The sequence below is a fragment of the Mesoplodon bidens genome (genome assembly GCF_964165515.1).
Source record: "Mesoplodon bidens genome assembly, chromosome: 18".
NCBI classification, from domain to species: Eukaryota; Metazoa; Chordata; class Mammalia; order Artiodactyla; family Ziphiidae; genus Mesoplodon; species Mesoplodon bidens.
This window is the reverse complement of record NC_138175.1, coordinates 50,146,422-50,160,073: the sequence shown is the minus strand read 5'-3', so window position 1 is coordinate 50,160,073 and position 13,652 is coordinate 50,146,422. Positions and strand designations below refer to the sequence as shown.

Genomic DNA, 13,652 nt, shown 5'->3' with positions numbered 1-13,652 from the left:
CTAGGATGTGTAAATTTCTACTGTTGGAATTAAAACAGAATATTCTGGGCTTCATGGATTTATCCTAAACTTCAAATGCATTAATTATAAATATACAGTTACACTGACTAATATTCTGTATCTTTGAATAACCATATACATTTTTTCTTTTTATAACTGATTTCTAGAGGTCTATTCCTTAATTTTAGCCATATATATGTATACCTCATGATGATAGCATTTCTTACTGTGAGGGATTAATATGTTCTTAGTAATTTTTAATATTATATTTTACATTATTTTACTACCTATGTTACTATAAAAATAACAGTATTTTACTGGAAAATTGATGCTCAATGAAAAATTTAAAATATGGAAGTTAAATGTGGAAAAACTCCCTGAAAATCTTGCCACTGTTAACATAAGGGTGAATATCCCTTTACAGATGATAGGATGCATTAACACACACACATACATGTTTGAATAAGGTATGTGATGTACCTACCTAAAATACATTAAACTGTTACATGCTTCTGTCATTAAGTTTAAGCCATCATTTTAACAGATCTGTTATTACATAAGTATCTTAAAATATAAAGACATTCCTATTGAATATTTCACTTTTACAAAATTTAGTAACATTGACATGCTACTCACCTTTTCTATTTGAATTTCCTAATTATAAGGTCCTATTCTGTGATTTCTATATCAAAGGGACGCACGTTCTATGTTTTGATATGTACTCAGCAACTTCACTTTGAAAATCAATTTTTCAATCCACCACTAGGAGAAAGTGTGCAAGTCAGTCATTGAATAAATATGTTTGATGAAATTACCAAATTTCAACAAATAATTTTTTTCTTCTTATCTCAGGCCAGAGAGGAGTAAGGAGATAGAGAACTTGACAAAAGTAATCTACTTCACACAGCCTCTTTTCTCTACTTAAGAAGTCCTGATGAAAGTAATGCTAAAGCCCTTGGGAGACAATCACATCAGAACCTAGACGGAAATGTGGTGGATAAGAAACCAACGATCAGTTCATTTACTAAGAAATGTTTGTCCTCTGTCACTGTCATTAGTAACTCTTTCTGACACTTAAACCTCTGCCTTGACGTTCTTGAAAAAAGGGTCAACAGTATGCTTTCTGTATTGCAAGATGAACAATCCATTTTCAGTAAGTCTATACTGTCACAAAAGATAACCAAATTTGTACTGTATAAGGTTCACAGAATATTAGACAAAGTCCAAGATAAGATCCAACTTGAAGCGAGGCTGGGGGGAGACAAATGGAGCTCATCATAACAGGACGATGCCACATTAATATTACAAATTGCAATACTGAGTGGTTTTCTAACACTTCAAATTTTTGTCTCCCTGAATTACTTTTAAGGCCAGATTTAGGTTAACTCCTCTGAATACAAATTTTTATGAAATTTTGGAGGGGATTGCAACATAATTTTCAAAAAGTTTTTCCTCATTCATTAACTGAACAAATATCGAGCACCTACAAAGTAGCTGACAATGTTCAGGCTGTAGATTCAGAACAAACGTCGCTGCATTCGTGGAATTTACGTTGTAATGGGCATAAATTTTGGCATGTTCATCATACTTTTGTACAAGGCCTGCTAAAACTCACACTAAGGCTTCTCCCCTAATATTTAATAGAGGTCAAAGTTCAAACTTACACCATTTACCAGAGTTCTCTACCGTGTGGCCTCCTGACTACTGGGACATGTTGAGCTATGGCTGAAACACCGACTTTAATGAAACAAATGATTTGTTTTCTTTTGAACTTGATGACTGGAAGAATTCACATGACACCTGAGTTGTTTTTGTTTCTGTTTTAATCATTTTATGGAACTTTTTTCGTGTGTGGGCTCTCTGATGGTCTTACCACTCCTATCACTTTTATAGGATTTATCAGCAGCATGGATTCTGTGATGAATTGTTAGATTGGAGCGCCAACTGAAGCTCTTACCACAGGTCTCACACTCGTAAGGCTTCTCCCCCGTGTGCACTCTTTGATGAGACTGTAGCTGTGAAGGCCGACTAAAGACTTTACCACACACATCACATCTGTACGGCTTCTCTCCAGTGTGGACACTCTGATGAAGCTGAAGACTTGAGGCCTGACTGAAGTGCTTCCCACACTCCCCACACTTATATGGTTTCTCTCCTGTGTGGACCCTCTGATGCATGTCGAGGTTCAGGCTCCACTTGAAGCCCTTCCCACACTCCTCACATTTGTATGGCTTTTCTCTGGTGTGGACTTTTTGATGGGCTTGAAGGTGTGAACTCCGACCAAAGCTCTTCCCACACTCTTCACATTTGAATGGTTTTTCTCCGCTGTGGACTCTCTGATGGGCCAGAAGATTTGAGGCCTGCCTGAAGACTTTCCCACACTCCTCACAATTATACGGTTTCTCTCCAGTGTGGATTCTGCAATGAATTTTAAGATCTGCTCTACGACTGAATCCCTTCCCACACTCTTCACATTTGTATGGTTTCTCACCGGTATGGATCAGCTGGTGGATCTGAAGTCGTGAACTCTGATTGAAGCCCTGCCCACACTCCTCACACTTGTAAGGTTTCTCTACGCTGTGGGCTTTCTGATGGATTTGAAGATATGAACTCTGACTGAAGCCCTTCCCACATACCTCACATTTATAGGGCTTCTCCCCTGTGTGGACAACCAGATGAACTTGATAATGGGAGTTCCTCCTGAAGCTCTTCCCACACTCATTACATTTGTATGGTTTCTCTCCTGTATGGACTCTTTGATGTGCCTGAAGGTTTGAACTCAGAGTAAAGCCTTTACCACACACATTACATATGTATGATTTCTCTCCAGTGTGGACTCCCTGATGGGCCTGAAGACTTGAAGGCCGACTAAAGCCTTTCCCACATTCCTCACATTTGTAGGGTTTTTCTCCTGTGTGCACCCTCTGATGAATGTATAGATTTGAGCTACAAATGAAGCCCTTCCCACACTCCTCACATTTGTATGGTTTCTCTCCCGTATGGACTCTCTGATGGGACTGAAGGTGTGAATTCCGACTGAAGCTCTTATCACACGCGTCACATTTGAATGGTTTCTCCCCAGTGTGGACTCTCTGATGGTCCTGAAGGTGAGAGGCCTGACTGAAGGCCCTCCCACACTCCTCACAATTATAAGGCTTCTCTCCCGTGTGGACTTTACAATGAATAGTAAGTGCTGACCTACGACTGAAGCCTTTCCCACATTCCCCACATTTGAATGGTTTCTCTACAGTGTGGATTTTCTGAGGAGTCTGCAGCTGTGAGCTCTGACTGAACTCCTTGCCACACTCATCACACTCACTGTGTTTTCCTCCCACGTGAACTCTCTGATGAATATGAAGAACCGAGCTGTAACGGAAGCCTTTTCCACACTCACTGCACATATGAGACTTCTCTTTTGAGTGTAATTGCTGGTGAAGATCAAAGGTGGAGAGATCGGTGAAGGTTTCTTTACATTCATTACACTGGTAAGGTTTTTGTCCTGTGTGAATCATAGTATTCTGATCCAGTGTTGAAACCCTCGTGCCATCTTTTCTATAATCACTGTAGCCATAAGATTTTTGACCCTTGTGTACTCCATGAGCATCAAGGTGATGTGAAATCCGACTGATGGTGTCAAGATCCTCTTTACACTGACACAGTTTATTTTTCATGGAAATTTGCTGGTGTCTATTCTGATAATTCTGTGACTCAGTCAATGAAGTTTTCCTCCAAGAATCCTGGGATCTCAAAGTTGCAAACCTTGGATTTCCAGTACTACTGGGATCACCTGCTTTATCATTTAATATATGGTTCTCATCTTCAGAAATTTGAATAGAGAGTCCTGCCCCAATCTGGCAGGGGGAATCACCTTGTCTGTGGAACTGACAACTATTTATCATGGAGTCTTGGCATCTGGTTAAGTCATTTGCAATTTGTTGCCAGATTTGCCAGCAGGAAAGCTCTTCACGTGATCCTCTGTCTTGAACGGCCCTCAACTCACTTTGATTGTTTTCTTCTATAAGGACAGAGAATTCAGAGATGTGGACACGTGAAAGCTTTGTTCAAAGATTCAAGATTTTACACTTAAGACACAGTATGAGACTTTAACGAACCTCAGGATGGTTCAGCTTATCTTTCGCACGACAAATGAAGTTCTCTGGTTTATATACTAACAGAAACCAAGAGATGGTCTGTTAAACTCCCAAATACTTAGCATTAATGAAACCCATTTAAAACCAAATGACTACTCTGACATACTATTTAAATCATCTTTCAAAAATTACATGTCATTCCTACCATAACACAGTATCAATAAAGACAAGCATTTTGCTGTGCTCACAGCTTTAACAGTGCCTGGCAGTTAGTCAGGGCTCAAGAAATGCATGCACAGGTGAACTCAGTTTGATTTCTAGGATTCTCCACAATTGTGAATCCCAGGTTAAGTTTGAACCAAGTCAGAGAAGCGAAAGAGCTTTTACAAGTCAGGTATCAGATACAGGAAAAGGACTGGAAAGTACAGTTTTGCTTAAGTTGAAAGGCTGCACCCGAGGCGGCAGCACACCAAGGGGGTTAGTGCTGAGGAGGATATGAAAGGTGCTAAAAACCGGGACTTCCCCGGTGGCACAGTGGTTAATGATCTGCCTGCCAGTGCAGGGGACACAGGTTCGAGCCCTGGTCCGGAAAGATCCCACATGCCGCAGAGCAACTAAGCCTGTGAGCCACAACTACTGAGCGTGTGCTCTAGAGCCCACGAGCCACAACTACTGAGCCCATGTGCCACAACTACTGAAACCCGCGTGCCTAGAGTCCGTGCCCTGAAACAAGAGAAGCCACTGCAATGAGAAGCCTGCACACCGCAACGAAGAGCTGCTCCCACTCGCCACAACTAGAGAAAAGCCCATATGCAGCAACGAAGACCCAATGCAACCAAAAATTAATTAATTAATTTTAAAAAAGGTTCTAAGAATCAGTGGGGGTAAAAAGAAGCATGAAGACCTATGCACTGGATCCTTCTGAGGCATTTGTGCTGCCTAATACATTCCTCCACTCCCCCTGCCAAGCAGGAGTCAAAATTTAGAGGCTAGGGAAGAATGCTGCCTCTTTAAAAACAGCATGGAAAATTTTTGGACACAGATACATTGGTCTTTAACAAGAATGAGTTCCAAAGTGAAGAATGGGGTTTATGAGTGAGCTGGGAATAAATTCCATAGCCTGTGATAAGTATTGAGAAAAAACAGACTAGAAACTATTAAAGAATGATCAAAGTACTCAAGGTGACATTATCTAAAATGGCTTCTACAAGATACATACAAATGCACACACACACACACAAAATGTTTGTAGAGCTAACAAAGATCGATTTCTTATTAGTGAGGTGGGCTTTGGAGGAGGCAAATGGGACGCAGCGGGGCAAATCTTTTAAGGGAAAGGCTAACTCACCAGCTGGCTGTTCTCTGAGACCTGTTCTCCCCTGGTATAAGGGATAAGGAAACAGAAATTTCTTTCCTTCTATGGGAGGGTTACCTAAGAAGTAGACATAAGAATCCTCATTCAAAACAGTATTTCCTCCCCAAATGAATTTGCTCTGCTACTAAGAGCTCAAGGAAAGTCACAGGGAAAGCATTTTACTCAGTTTGGTTATAATTACAGGTTCTATACATATTTTTTGTGCAAGTTGATGAGGGCCAACTTGTACAGAAAGGCAAACACACACATACACACATCATGGGCACCTGAGAAGTTAGAATTAGGCTAGGAATTCATTTGAAGACAAAAAAAACATTTAGCAACATCCCTTATTCACTCGGGTTTGTTCACCGCCTACTAGCTATTTTCATGGAAGGCTAATTTCTCTATCCATTAACTCATTCGTTTATTCAAGAAATATTTAAGAGTTCCTGTCATGTACCAAGACTATGCTAAGCACTGAGGCTAGTGAGCAATAAACATAACAGACCAAATTCCTCCTCCACTCCTGGATTACCCTCCAGTGGAAGAAAGAGAGGTGAGAAACAGGTGAACAAAAATGTACATGAGGGCTTCCCTGGTGGCGCAGTGGTTGAGAGTCCGCCTGCCGATGCAGGGGACACGGGTTCGTGCCCCTATCCCGGAAGATCCCACATGCCGCGCAGCGGCTGGGCCCGCGAGCCATGGCCGTGGAGCCTGTGTGTCCGGAGCCTGTGCTCCGCAACGGGAGAGGCCACAGCAGTGAGAGGCCCGCGTACAGCAAAAAAAAAAAAAAAAAAAATGTACATGAGTGAAACGCTTAGAGACAAAACAAGGCAGGGCAGAGAGAGTAAGAAAGAGAGGACTGTATTTTCCATAGGGTGGTCAGAGGACAGCCACCTCCTCATCTTTAAGGTGACTGACTGAAACAAGTAGAGGCCTAAAAGATTACAGGTGGAAGAGTATTCCAGGCAGAGAGAAGGACAAGGAAAAGGCTCTGTGGCAGAAGCATCCTTTGCAGGACTGGAAAAGATAGGGTAAGAGGGAGGAGAGGTGATGTATTCAGGGAGGTGGTGGAGAACAAACAGCAGCCCACAGAAGGCTCTAGAAGCCACTTTAAGTGGTTTTTATTCTAAGTAAAAGAAGCCACAAGAGAATTTTGAAACAAGAACATAACCTGACTTAAAGTTACAAAAGATCACTTTGCCACCTAAAGAACAAACTGTGGGAGGAGAAGGGTGGGAACAGGTGACCAGTACAAAGACTATGCAATAATCCTGGAAAGAGATTTCCAACTGGGACCAGGTGATGGACAGCACAGGGCTGGTGAGAAGCAAAACAGATAAAGAGCTAACCACAGGAACTCACGACTGCTTGGTTCTTACCTAAATTTCTATCTGGGTTGCTGAATTCATCAACCAAAGCCTCTCTTCTCTTTCTATATGTTTTGTATCTTGTTTGAAGAATGAGAACATGCAAAGTCACAAGTTAACATGAACGGGCTAGAGCTAAAGTTTACTAGACATTTGAGTTCCAACTGCATATTCAGGATATTGAAAGCCGTGTTTTTTCAAACTTTGTATCACGACCCATTGAAGAAACAGCATTTATTTCACGACCTAGATACACATGTAGAAGTATACATTACTAAAACGAAGCTTGAATGACCTATTTCTAACCAATGTCTATTTCCACGAAATCTGTTCCCATTGGCTCTCACACCACTCATGCCATCGCCCAGAGTTTTTGCTGCAATGTGTGTACTCTTCCTAAGAAACTGATATTTTCTATACTATTTTATTTCATTAAAAAAATCACACGTAGGGCTCGATAAATTGGCTTTATCATCCACTAATGGCAGGGAGGGAAATCTGAAAAAGAATACACAAGGTACAGCAAGATACTGTCGATTTACAGTTCTTTTACAAAATAAATGAAAAGGACCTGAAACACACTGTTTAGAAAGACCAGAGACATCCTCTCGTGTCCCACAGGAATTGCTAAAGTCTGGTCTCCAAACTCAGGGAACCACCTCAAGAGGCCCAAAGCCTTGAAACACCAAGGTCACAAAGACACTCGCAGAGAAAGGTTGTCCTCACCCACTGAGACCAGGTTCCGGAAGTTTTCCACCATCACATCCTGATACAGCTTCCTCTGGGCCGAGTCCAGCAGGCCCAGCTCCTCCTCTGTGAAGGCCACGGCCACGTCCTTGAAGGTCACTGCCTCCTACAACAAACACCACCACCTCAATCTTATACCCAGTGGCCAGTGGAAGAGGGGCAGCCCCGAGGAGACGAGGAGGATGGGAAGTTGCTCTGGCTCCTGTGAGGTGTGCAGACTTCCCAGCACCCCCTCCTTCCATCCTGCCAATGCCACACACTGACTTTCCTCAGCCTCACCGGACGTGCAGCTATGAAAGAGAAAGCTTTGTGTATTTACCTGGGGCTCTCAGACAACTCATAAGTAAACTCCCTAGAATTCTAACCACTGGATCCTGAACTAAAAAGCTTTCACTGTTTAATTATTATTGCCAAGTGCCCCAGAAACAGTTACCAGTTTAATCCTGGCAGTATCTGATGGCACCTGCTTTCTCACTGATGTGGGAACCAGCTGAGAAGGAGTGTTATATATGGAAATTAACCAAAAGGCCATGCCAGGTCTCTGAATGAAAACTCTCTCTTTCCCCGTTTCTGTCGTTCGCTTGAATGCAATACTCTGACTCCAGACCCTTGGTTTTCTGGGTGAGTCTGAGTTGGTTCCTCCTTTTTTCACAACCCCTATTCTTTATATTTAAAACAAAGATGAAACCAAGCACCTCTTTATACAATTGTTCTGAGCTGTCTATGCAGTGACAAGTGCTTTAAGTACCACTGGACTTTTTAAACTAAGGTCATGTATTACTCTGATTAGAAAAAAATATAAGATGCAAAAAGAAACAAACCAGTAAATAAAATACACAAAGGGTCTGACTCAAGCATGGGAAAGCCTGAATCTAACTCTGGTCGTGAGAAAACTTCTAACAATACATTATTTTTTCTGCGTGAAGCAGCAGTTTGATCCTGCTCTGCTCTGCCGTTACTTGGCTGTTCTACCAAAAAACATCCAAGGCACCACATATAAAACATACCTCTTAAATTCTGAATACCTAAACGAACTATGTTAAGGGCAAAAAGGGGCAATATTCTTCAGAACAGATATTTTGACAAAAAGGTTAAATCAGGAACACTGTCACTGTAGTGCTCCTAAAACAGTAAAAGTCTTTAAACTAAATGTCTGTGAATAAAGAATAGTTTAAAAAATAGGTGCAGGGCTTCTCTAGTGGCGCAGTGGTTGAGAGTCCGCCTGCCGATGCAGGGGACACGGGTTCGTGACCCGGTCCGGAAAGATCCCACATGCCACGGAGCAGCTGGGCCCGTGAGCCATGGCCGCTGAGCCTGCGCGTCCGGAGCCTGTGCCCCGCAACGGGAGAGGCCACAACAGTGAGAGGCCCGCATACCGGAAAAAAAAAAACAAAAAAAAATAGGTGCATAAGTTTGCAGGAACATGATAAAGCAATTAAAAGTGAATGTTAGCTAGTATTAAATGAAAAAAACAATTTAAAACTGTATCTATGTTATAAATACAAATACACATCCATGAATACATATGATGAAGAGATTACAGAAATATAAAAGCAGCTAATTTGTAAGCAGGTAAGCAGTAGAGTGGAAGATGTCCTTCATTTCCCTTAATTTTTCTTTTACTTGTAAAATAAAAAAATGATGAAATAAAACAAAAATTAAAACCAAAACCAATTAAATTTAACAGGAATTTTAAAAAAAGCACACATGGCACACTCAGGTCCTCATATGCTTAGACTCTCCTTGAAAGAGAAAACCCATATGGAACTATACCCAATATTTTGTAATAACCTATAAGGGAAAAGAATCTGAAAATATATGTATATATATGTATAACTGAATCACTTTGCTATACACCTGAAATTAATACATTGTAAATCAACTATACTCCCATCAAAAAAAAAAAAGAAAAAGAAAAAAAAGAGGAAAACCTGTGTCCAATCTGAGTACAAAAATGGCATTTTTAACAGCAAGAAAGGCAAGCTCTACTCACCTGGAATGTGCTCATTTTCTCTCTCCTTCTGGGGAAGTGCAGAGTCCTAGCAAGACAGACAGGGAAAGAAGTAGTCAATGGAAACTGATTTTAAAAAAAAAGGCACTAACCCACGTGGTGCTCATTGTGAATTACCAAGGCTCCCAGTCCTCGGGGTGGCTACAGCTGATTATGCTTGATGAGCAGAGAGCCCCACGCAGATACCAGATGCCCCCGTGAACCCCCTCAGTGGCTGTGTGAGGAATGACCTGCCCATCCAGACACAGTGGCCCCCTCACAGTGTGCCTGCAGCTTCCACAGGGGTCATTCTTATTCTGGGTATGGTGTAAACAGAGACCATGTAAGTCAGAGTAGCTTTTGGAGTCAATATGCATGGGCTGTGATCAGGCTACGCCATTCACTAGCAGTGTCATCCTGGGCAAATTATTCACATCTCTTCACCTCAGTTCTGTCCTCTGCCAGTGGGGGAGAACACGGGCATCCACTGCATGAGATCGTCGTAAGGTAGGAAACTCTGAGAACACCACTGTCAGGGTTTCTTATTTCTTAGCAACTGCGGTAAAGCAGATGGTATTTTAGTTAGAAATTATCCTTAGAGATGTGATTTCCACCAACAGAACACTGTCAGACATGTGGAGGTCATACGTTGTTGCCCTGTTATGTGAGAGTCTTTAGACTTCTGAAAATCTCTGCTTGTCTTCCTAAAGATTTTGTGACTGCAACAATAATATTTAAATTGACATGGACAACTTTTTACAAAAGGTATAAAAATACGTTAAGTTTCTTTTTCAACAGGAAGTACCCTTTTGACAATTATGCACAGAGGTAAAGAGAACTAATAAAAGCCAGGATTCTGCAACAACAATAAAAAATAGTTTGACAGTCCATACCTCATTCAAATGAAAAAAGACAGGAATCTGAATTGTAATTATATCATTATAAATATAGGAAAGTTTAAGAAATAAATGGGAGACTTCCCTGGTGGTGCAGTGGATAAGACTCCACATTCCCAATGCAGGGGGCCCGGGTTCGATCTAGTACAAAAGATGGCAATGATTCCACTCCCCAAAGCCTGGGAGAGATAGATCTTCACAACTTCTAACGACCTCCATTTTGACTCTACACTTGCTAGCTGTCTTCTGCTCAATTCAGGATTCTGAAAGGGGCCCTGACAGTTGACAATCATTAGTGGGGGAATAAAATCATTGGACTAAGTAGGGCTTTGGTGAATCCAGCTCAGTTTTATCTGTGACATCCAGCAGGGTCAATTTCCTCGGCCTCAGTTTCCAGAAAAGACCCTCTCTTGAGCTTCTCGAATTTTCACGTGCATGTGAATTACTGCGGGATCTTGTTGGAATGCAGCCTCCTGGGCCCCCGACGCAGAAATTATATATCAGAAGGTCTTAAATGGGGCTCAAGGCTGGGCATTTCTATCCAAGTGACGCCGATGCCGCTGGTTTGTCGACCACAATTTGAGTAGCACTGCAGTGTAACATCACTCCCACAAAAAACAGCCTCCACTACACAGAAACATACACAAAGAGTAACCAGACAAAAAGGCACTAAAACATTAACAACTGTTATCTTTACATCCTAAAGTTATAGATAATTAAAATTTTTCTTTATGTATATATCTGCATTTTTCCATAATGATTATGCTACTTCTATGATATACATATTATTTGAAATAAAATAAATGACCCAGTTGAGAAAGCTATCTTAAAAACTCATAAAATAGCCTAAACCTTGCTCTCAAGGTCCCCACAATTAAGTCCCAACCTACTTTCATGATACGATTCTAGCCAGGACCCTATGCTCAAAGAGAATATACCAAAGGGATTAGCAAACTCAGCTGCTGGACTCAAACTGCCTGGGTCCCAACCCCAGCTCTGCCTCCTACCATCTGGGTGAGGATGGGCCAACAGGGTTGTGGTCCCTGCCCCCATCTCCTCAGCCTTAAAGTAGAGAAAACAGCAGTACCAATTCACAGAGCCACTGCCTGATGGAAATGTGGTCATTTGCATAAAGCTTTTAGAATGGAAATTAGTGACCAAGGCTCAGTTATCATCGTTACCCATGTCCCATACGTTCTACAATTTATAGGAATATCTTAAGTAGAAGAATGCCAAGTCCTACTCACGTGGGGCTCCGTTGCCTCTTCCTCCGTGCAGTGCTTTTTGAGAAGTCAGGGCTGGGGAAGGAAAGGAGACTGTGAAATACCAGGGCTGTGTTTCCATCCCCACTAATTCATACCGCACCCCCTTCCGCCCCCGTACCAGCTAGAAGTCCTCTCCTTCCAAAACAGGCCAGGAGTCCAGGACAATTCAGCTTCCTGGGCTCACAGAATCCCGCTGCGAAATGGGTGCCTCCCGAATTTGCGTAGTATTAATAACAACAATGTATCAGGCAGTTGTAGACCTTTTACTTGTGCTATCTCGTTTCTTCTCACAACACTATATTAAGAAGGCATTCCTTTTTTCCCCCTTTTACCGAACAGCAACGGAGGCACAGAGGAGTTAAGCAACTCACCCAGTGTGACGCCGTATGAAGCGGTAGGGCTAGCTCATAGGTGGGGGACGGGGTCAGGTTAGCGGTGAAGAAAACCGGGGAGACCCTCAAACCCCAGGAGGCACGACCTGAGCCCACCCCATCCCGGGTACGTTACCAAACGCAAAGAAGCTCCGCCCGCGGGACGTACATCACCACTCTAGGCCCTCAAACCTCCGCTTTTAGCCGCTCCTCCTGACCTGAAACACCGTCATCAAACAAAAGATGGCTGCTACGTGTCCTCCTGGGGCGGAAGTGCCTGCGACTAACCCGGAACTCCTGACCACATTTCCCAGAATTCCGCGGGTAAACCTTTACAGCGAGGCGTTTCTGTAGCTGCAGTATATGGGACTACACGAGTTTACGAGCTCTGGACTACATGTCCCAGAATGCAAGGGTGGGTGCGGGGGTGTCTACCGGCACGAGCTCTGGACTACATGTTTTCACTCTGGTTTTCACTTTCCGGAATCCCTGAGAAGGTCTCAGGCAGTCTTGCCGTTCTACTGTGTAGGCCTCAGAAGAGTGTAGATTCTGTTCATTGAAAGGCGTACAAACTCAGTAGAATTTTGGACGTCTTCAAGAGGCTAAGCGACATAAAAGCATTACCAGCCACGAAGGCTTCCTGGTAAACCCCAAAGAGTTTCACCATTGGAATAAGGGGAGAAGGAAACTGGGCTTTCTTTGGCAGGGACTGAAGCCAAACGCCAAAACACCTCATTCCCTGAAATTGTGTAAAGGTGAACGTGTTTTGTTAGCATCTTACAACCCGTGCAGAAGCAAGGGAAAATTCTTCCTAGAGACAGACATCAACATCCTAGGTCTCAAGTTATTTCTGTAATTATAAAATCTGTGACATTGCTATTTGACCAAGTGAACTTTAAGGGGAAGAAAAAAGCATTACTTGACATACGGAGGGACACTTCACAGTCATAAAAGTTTCAAATTATCAGAAACTAATAACTTCAGCTGATACTTTATAAAGCAAAAATTGACAGAACCATGAAGAGAAACATTCAAATTCATAATTGGATCTGGAGATTTGAACACATACATAGAGGGAAATGTTGAGCCTTAAAAGCATATATGAAAGTAGAAAGGAAGTTGAAAATTGATTCAGAAAACATCCATTTCAGGAAGTTAATAAATGAATAATAAAACTGAAGAAGGCAGATGGAAAAATATAAGATCAGATTAATGAAATACAAAATGAAGTAGATCCCACACACACCCACAAAACAGAAATTAAAGAAAAAAACAAAACAAACAAAAAAAGATCATCCATAGTATAAACAAAGATTTTTTTCAAAAATTTGTTCCAAATTCTTTCAGGAAAATATCCTCCAAGAACTATTCCTGACTTAAGCCAACATAGCACACAGGATTTCTTTCCACTACAAGTAAAGTGAAATCTTGGATATAGAATGATGAAATACGGTAACATGATTAAGTTTTATTTATTCACCTCCTGTTCCCTATGGCACCCTCCACTCCCTTCTCTACCCCGTAAGCTAACATTCTAATTTGTTTGATGTGTTTTCTTTTGGGTG

The 13,652-nt window shown here is 41.9% G+C and overlaps 1 protein-coding gene across 9 annotated transcripts; it reads right to left on the bottom strand.

Moving 5' to 3' along the window:
• Window positions 1-1,755: 1,755 nt before the first annotated feature.
• LOC308605399 (uncharacterized protein) lies at window positions 1,756-13,202 on the bottom strand. 9 transcript variants are annotated; one of them, XM_081215359.1, is made up of 7 exons: window positions 11,835-13,196; window positions 11,699-11,749; window positions 10,799-11,120; window positions 9,559-9,604; window positions 7,545-7,671; window positions 5,440-5,523; window positions 1,756-4,015 (listed from the first exon to the last, which is right to left on the bottom strand). In XM_081215359.1, the coding sequence occupies exons 4-7, from the start codon at window positions 9,571-9,573 to the stop codon at window positions 1,827-1,829; spliced, it is 2,415 nt and encodes an 804-aa protein (XP_081071485.1). In that variant the 5' UTR covers window positions 9,574-9,604; window positions 10,799-11,120; window positions 11,699-11,749; window positions 11,835-13,196; the 3' UTR covers window positions 1,756-1,826. The 9 variants fall into 9 exon arrangements, with proteins under 9 accessions (XP_081071485.1, XP_081071487.1, XP_081071489.1 ...); XM_081215361.1 differs by having other exon boundaries at window positions 10,799-11,073; XM_081215363.1 differs by having other exon boundaries at window positions 10,799-11,073; window positions 12,224-13,196.
• Between the last annotated feature and the right edge of the window lie 450 nt (window positions 13,203-13,652).

Bases quoted from the DNA above. Each gene is read 5' to 3' on its own strand.
- LOC308605399 (XM_081215355.1), bottom strand. From the start codon at position 9,932: ATGCATATTGACTCCAAAAGCTACTCTGACTTACATGGTCTCTGTTTA. The intron at 9,605-9,693 runs GTAATTCACAAT...CTGTCTTGCTAG, and splicing joins CCCGAGGACTGGGAGCCTTG to GACTCTGCACTTCCCCAGAA. The intron at 5,524-7,544 runs GTGAGGACAACC...TCTACTTCTTAG, and splicing joins CCGGAACCTGGTCTCAGTGG to GTAACCCTCCCATAGAAGGA.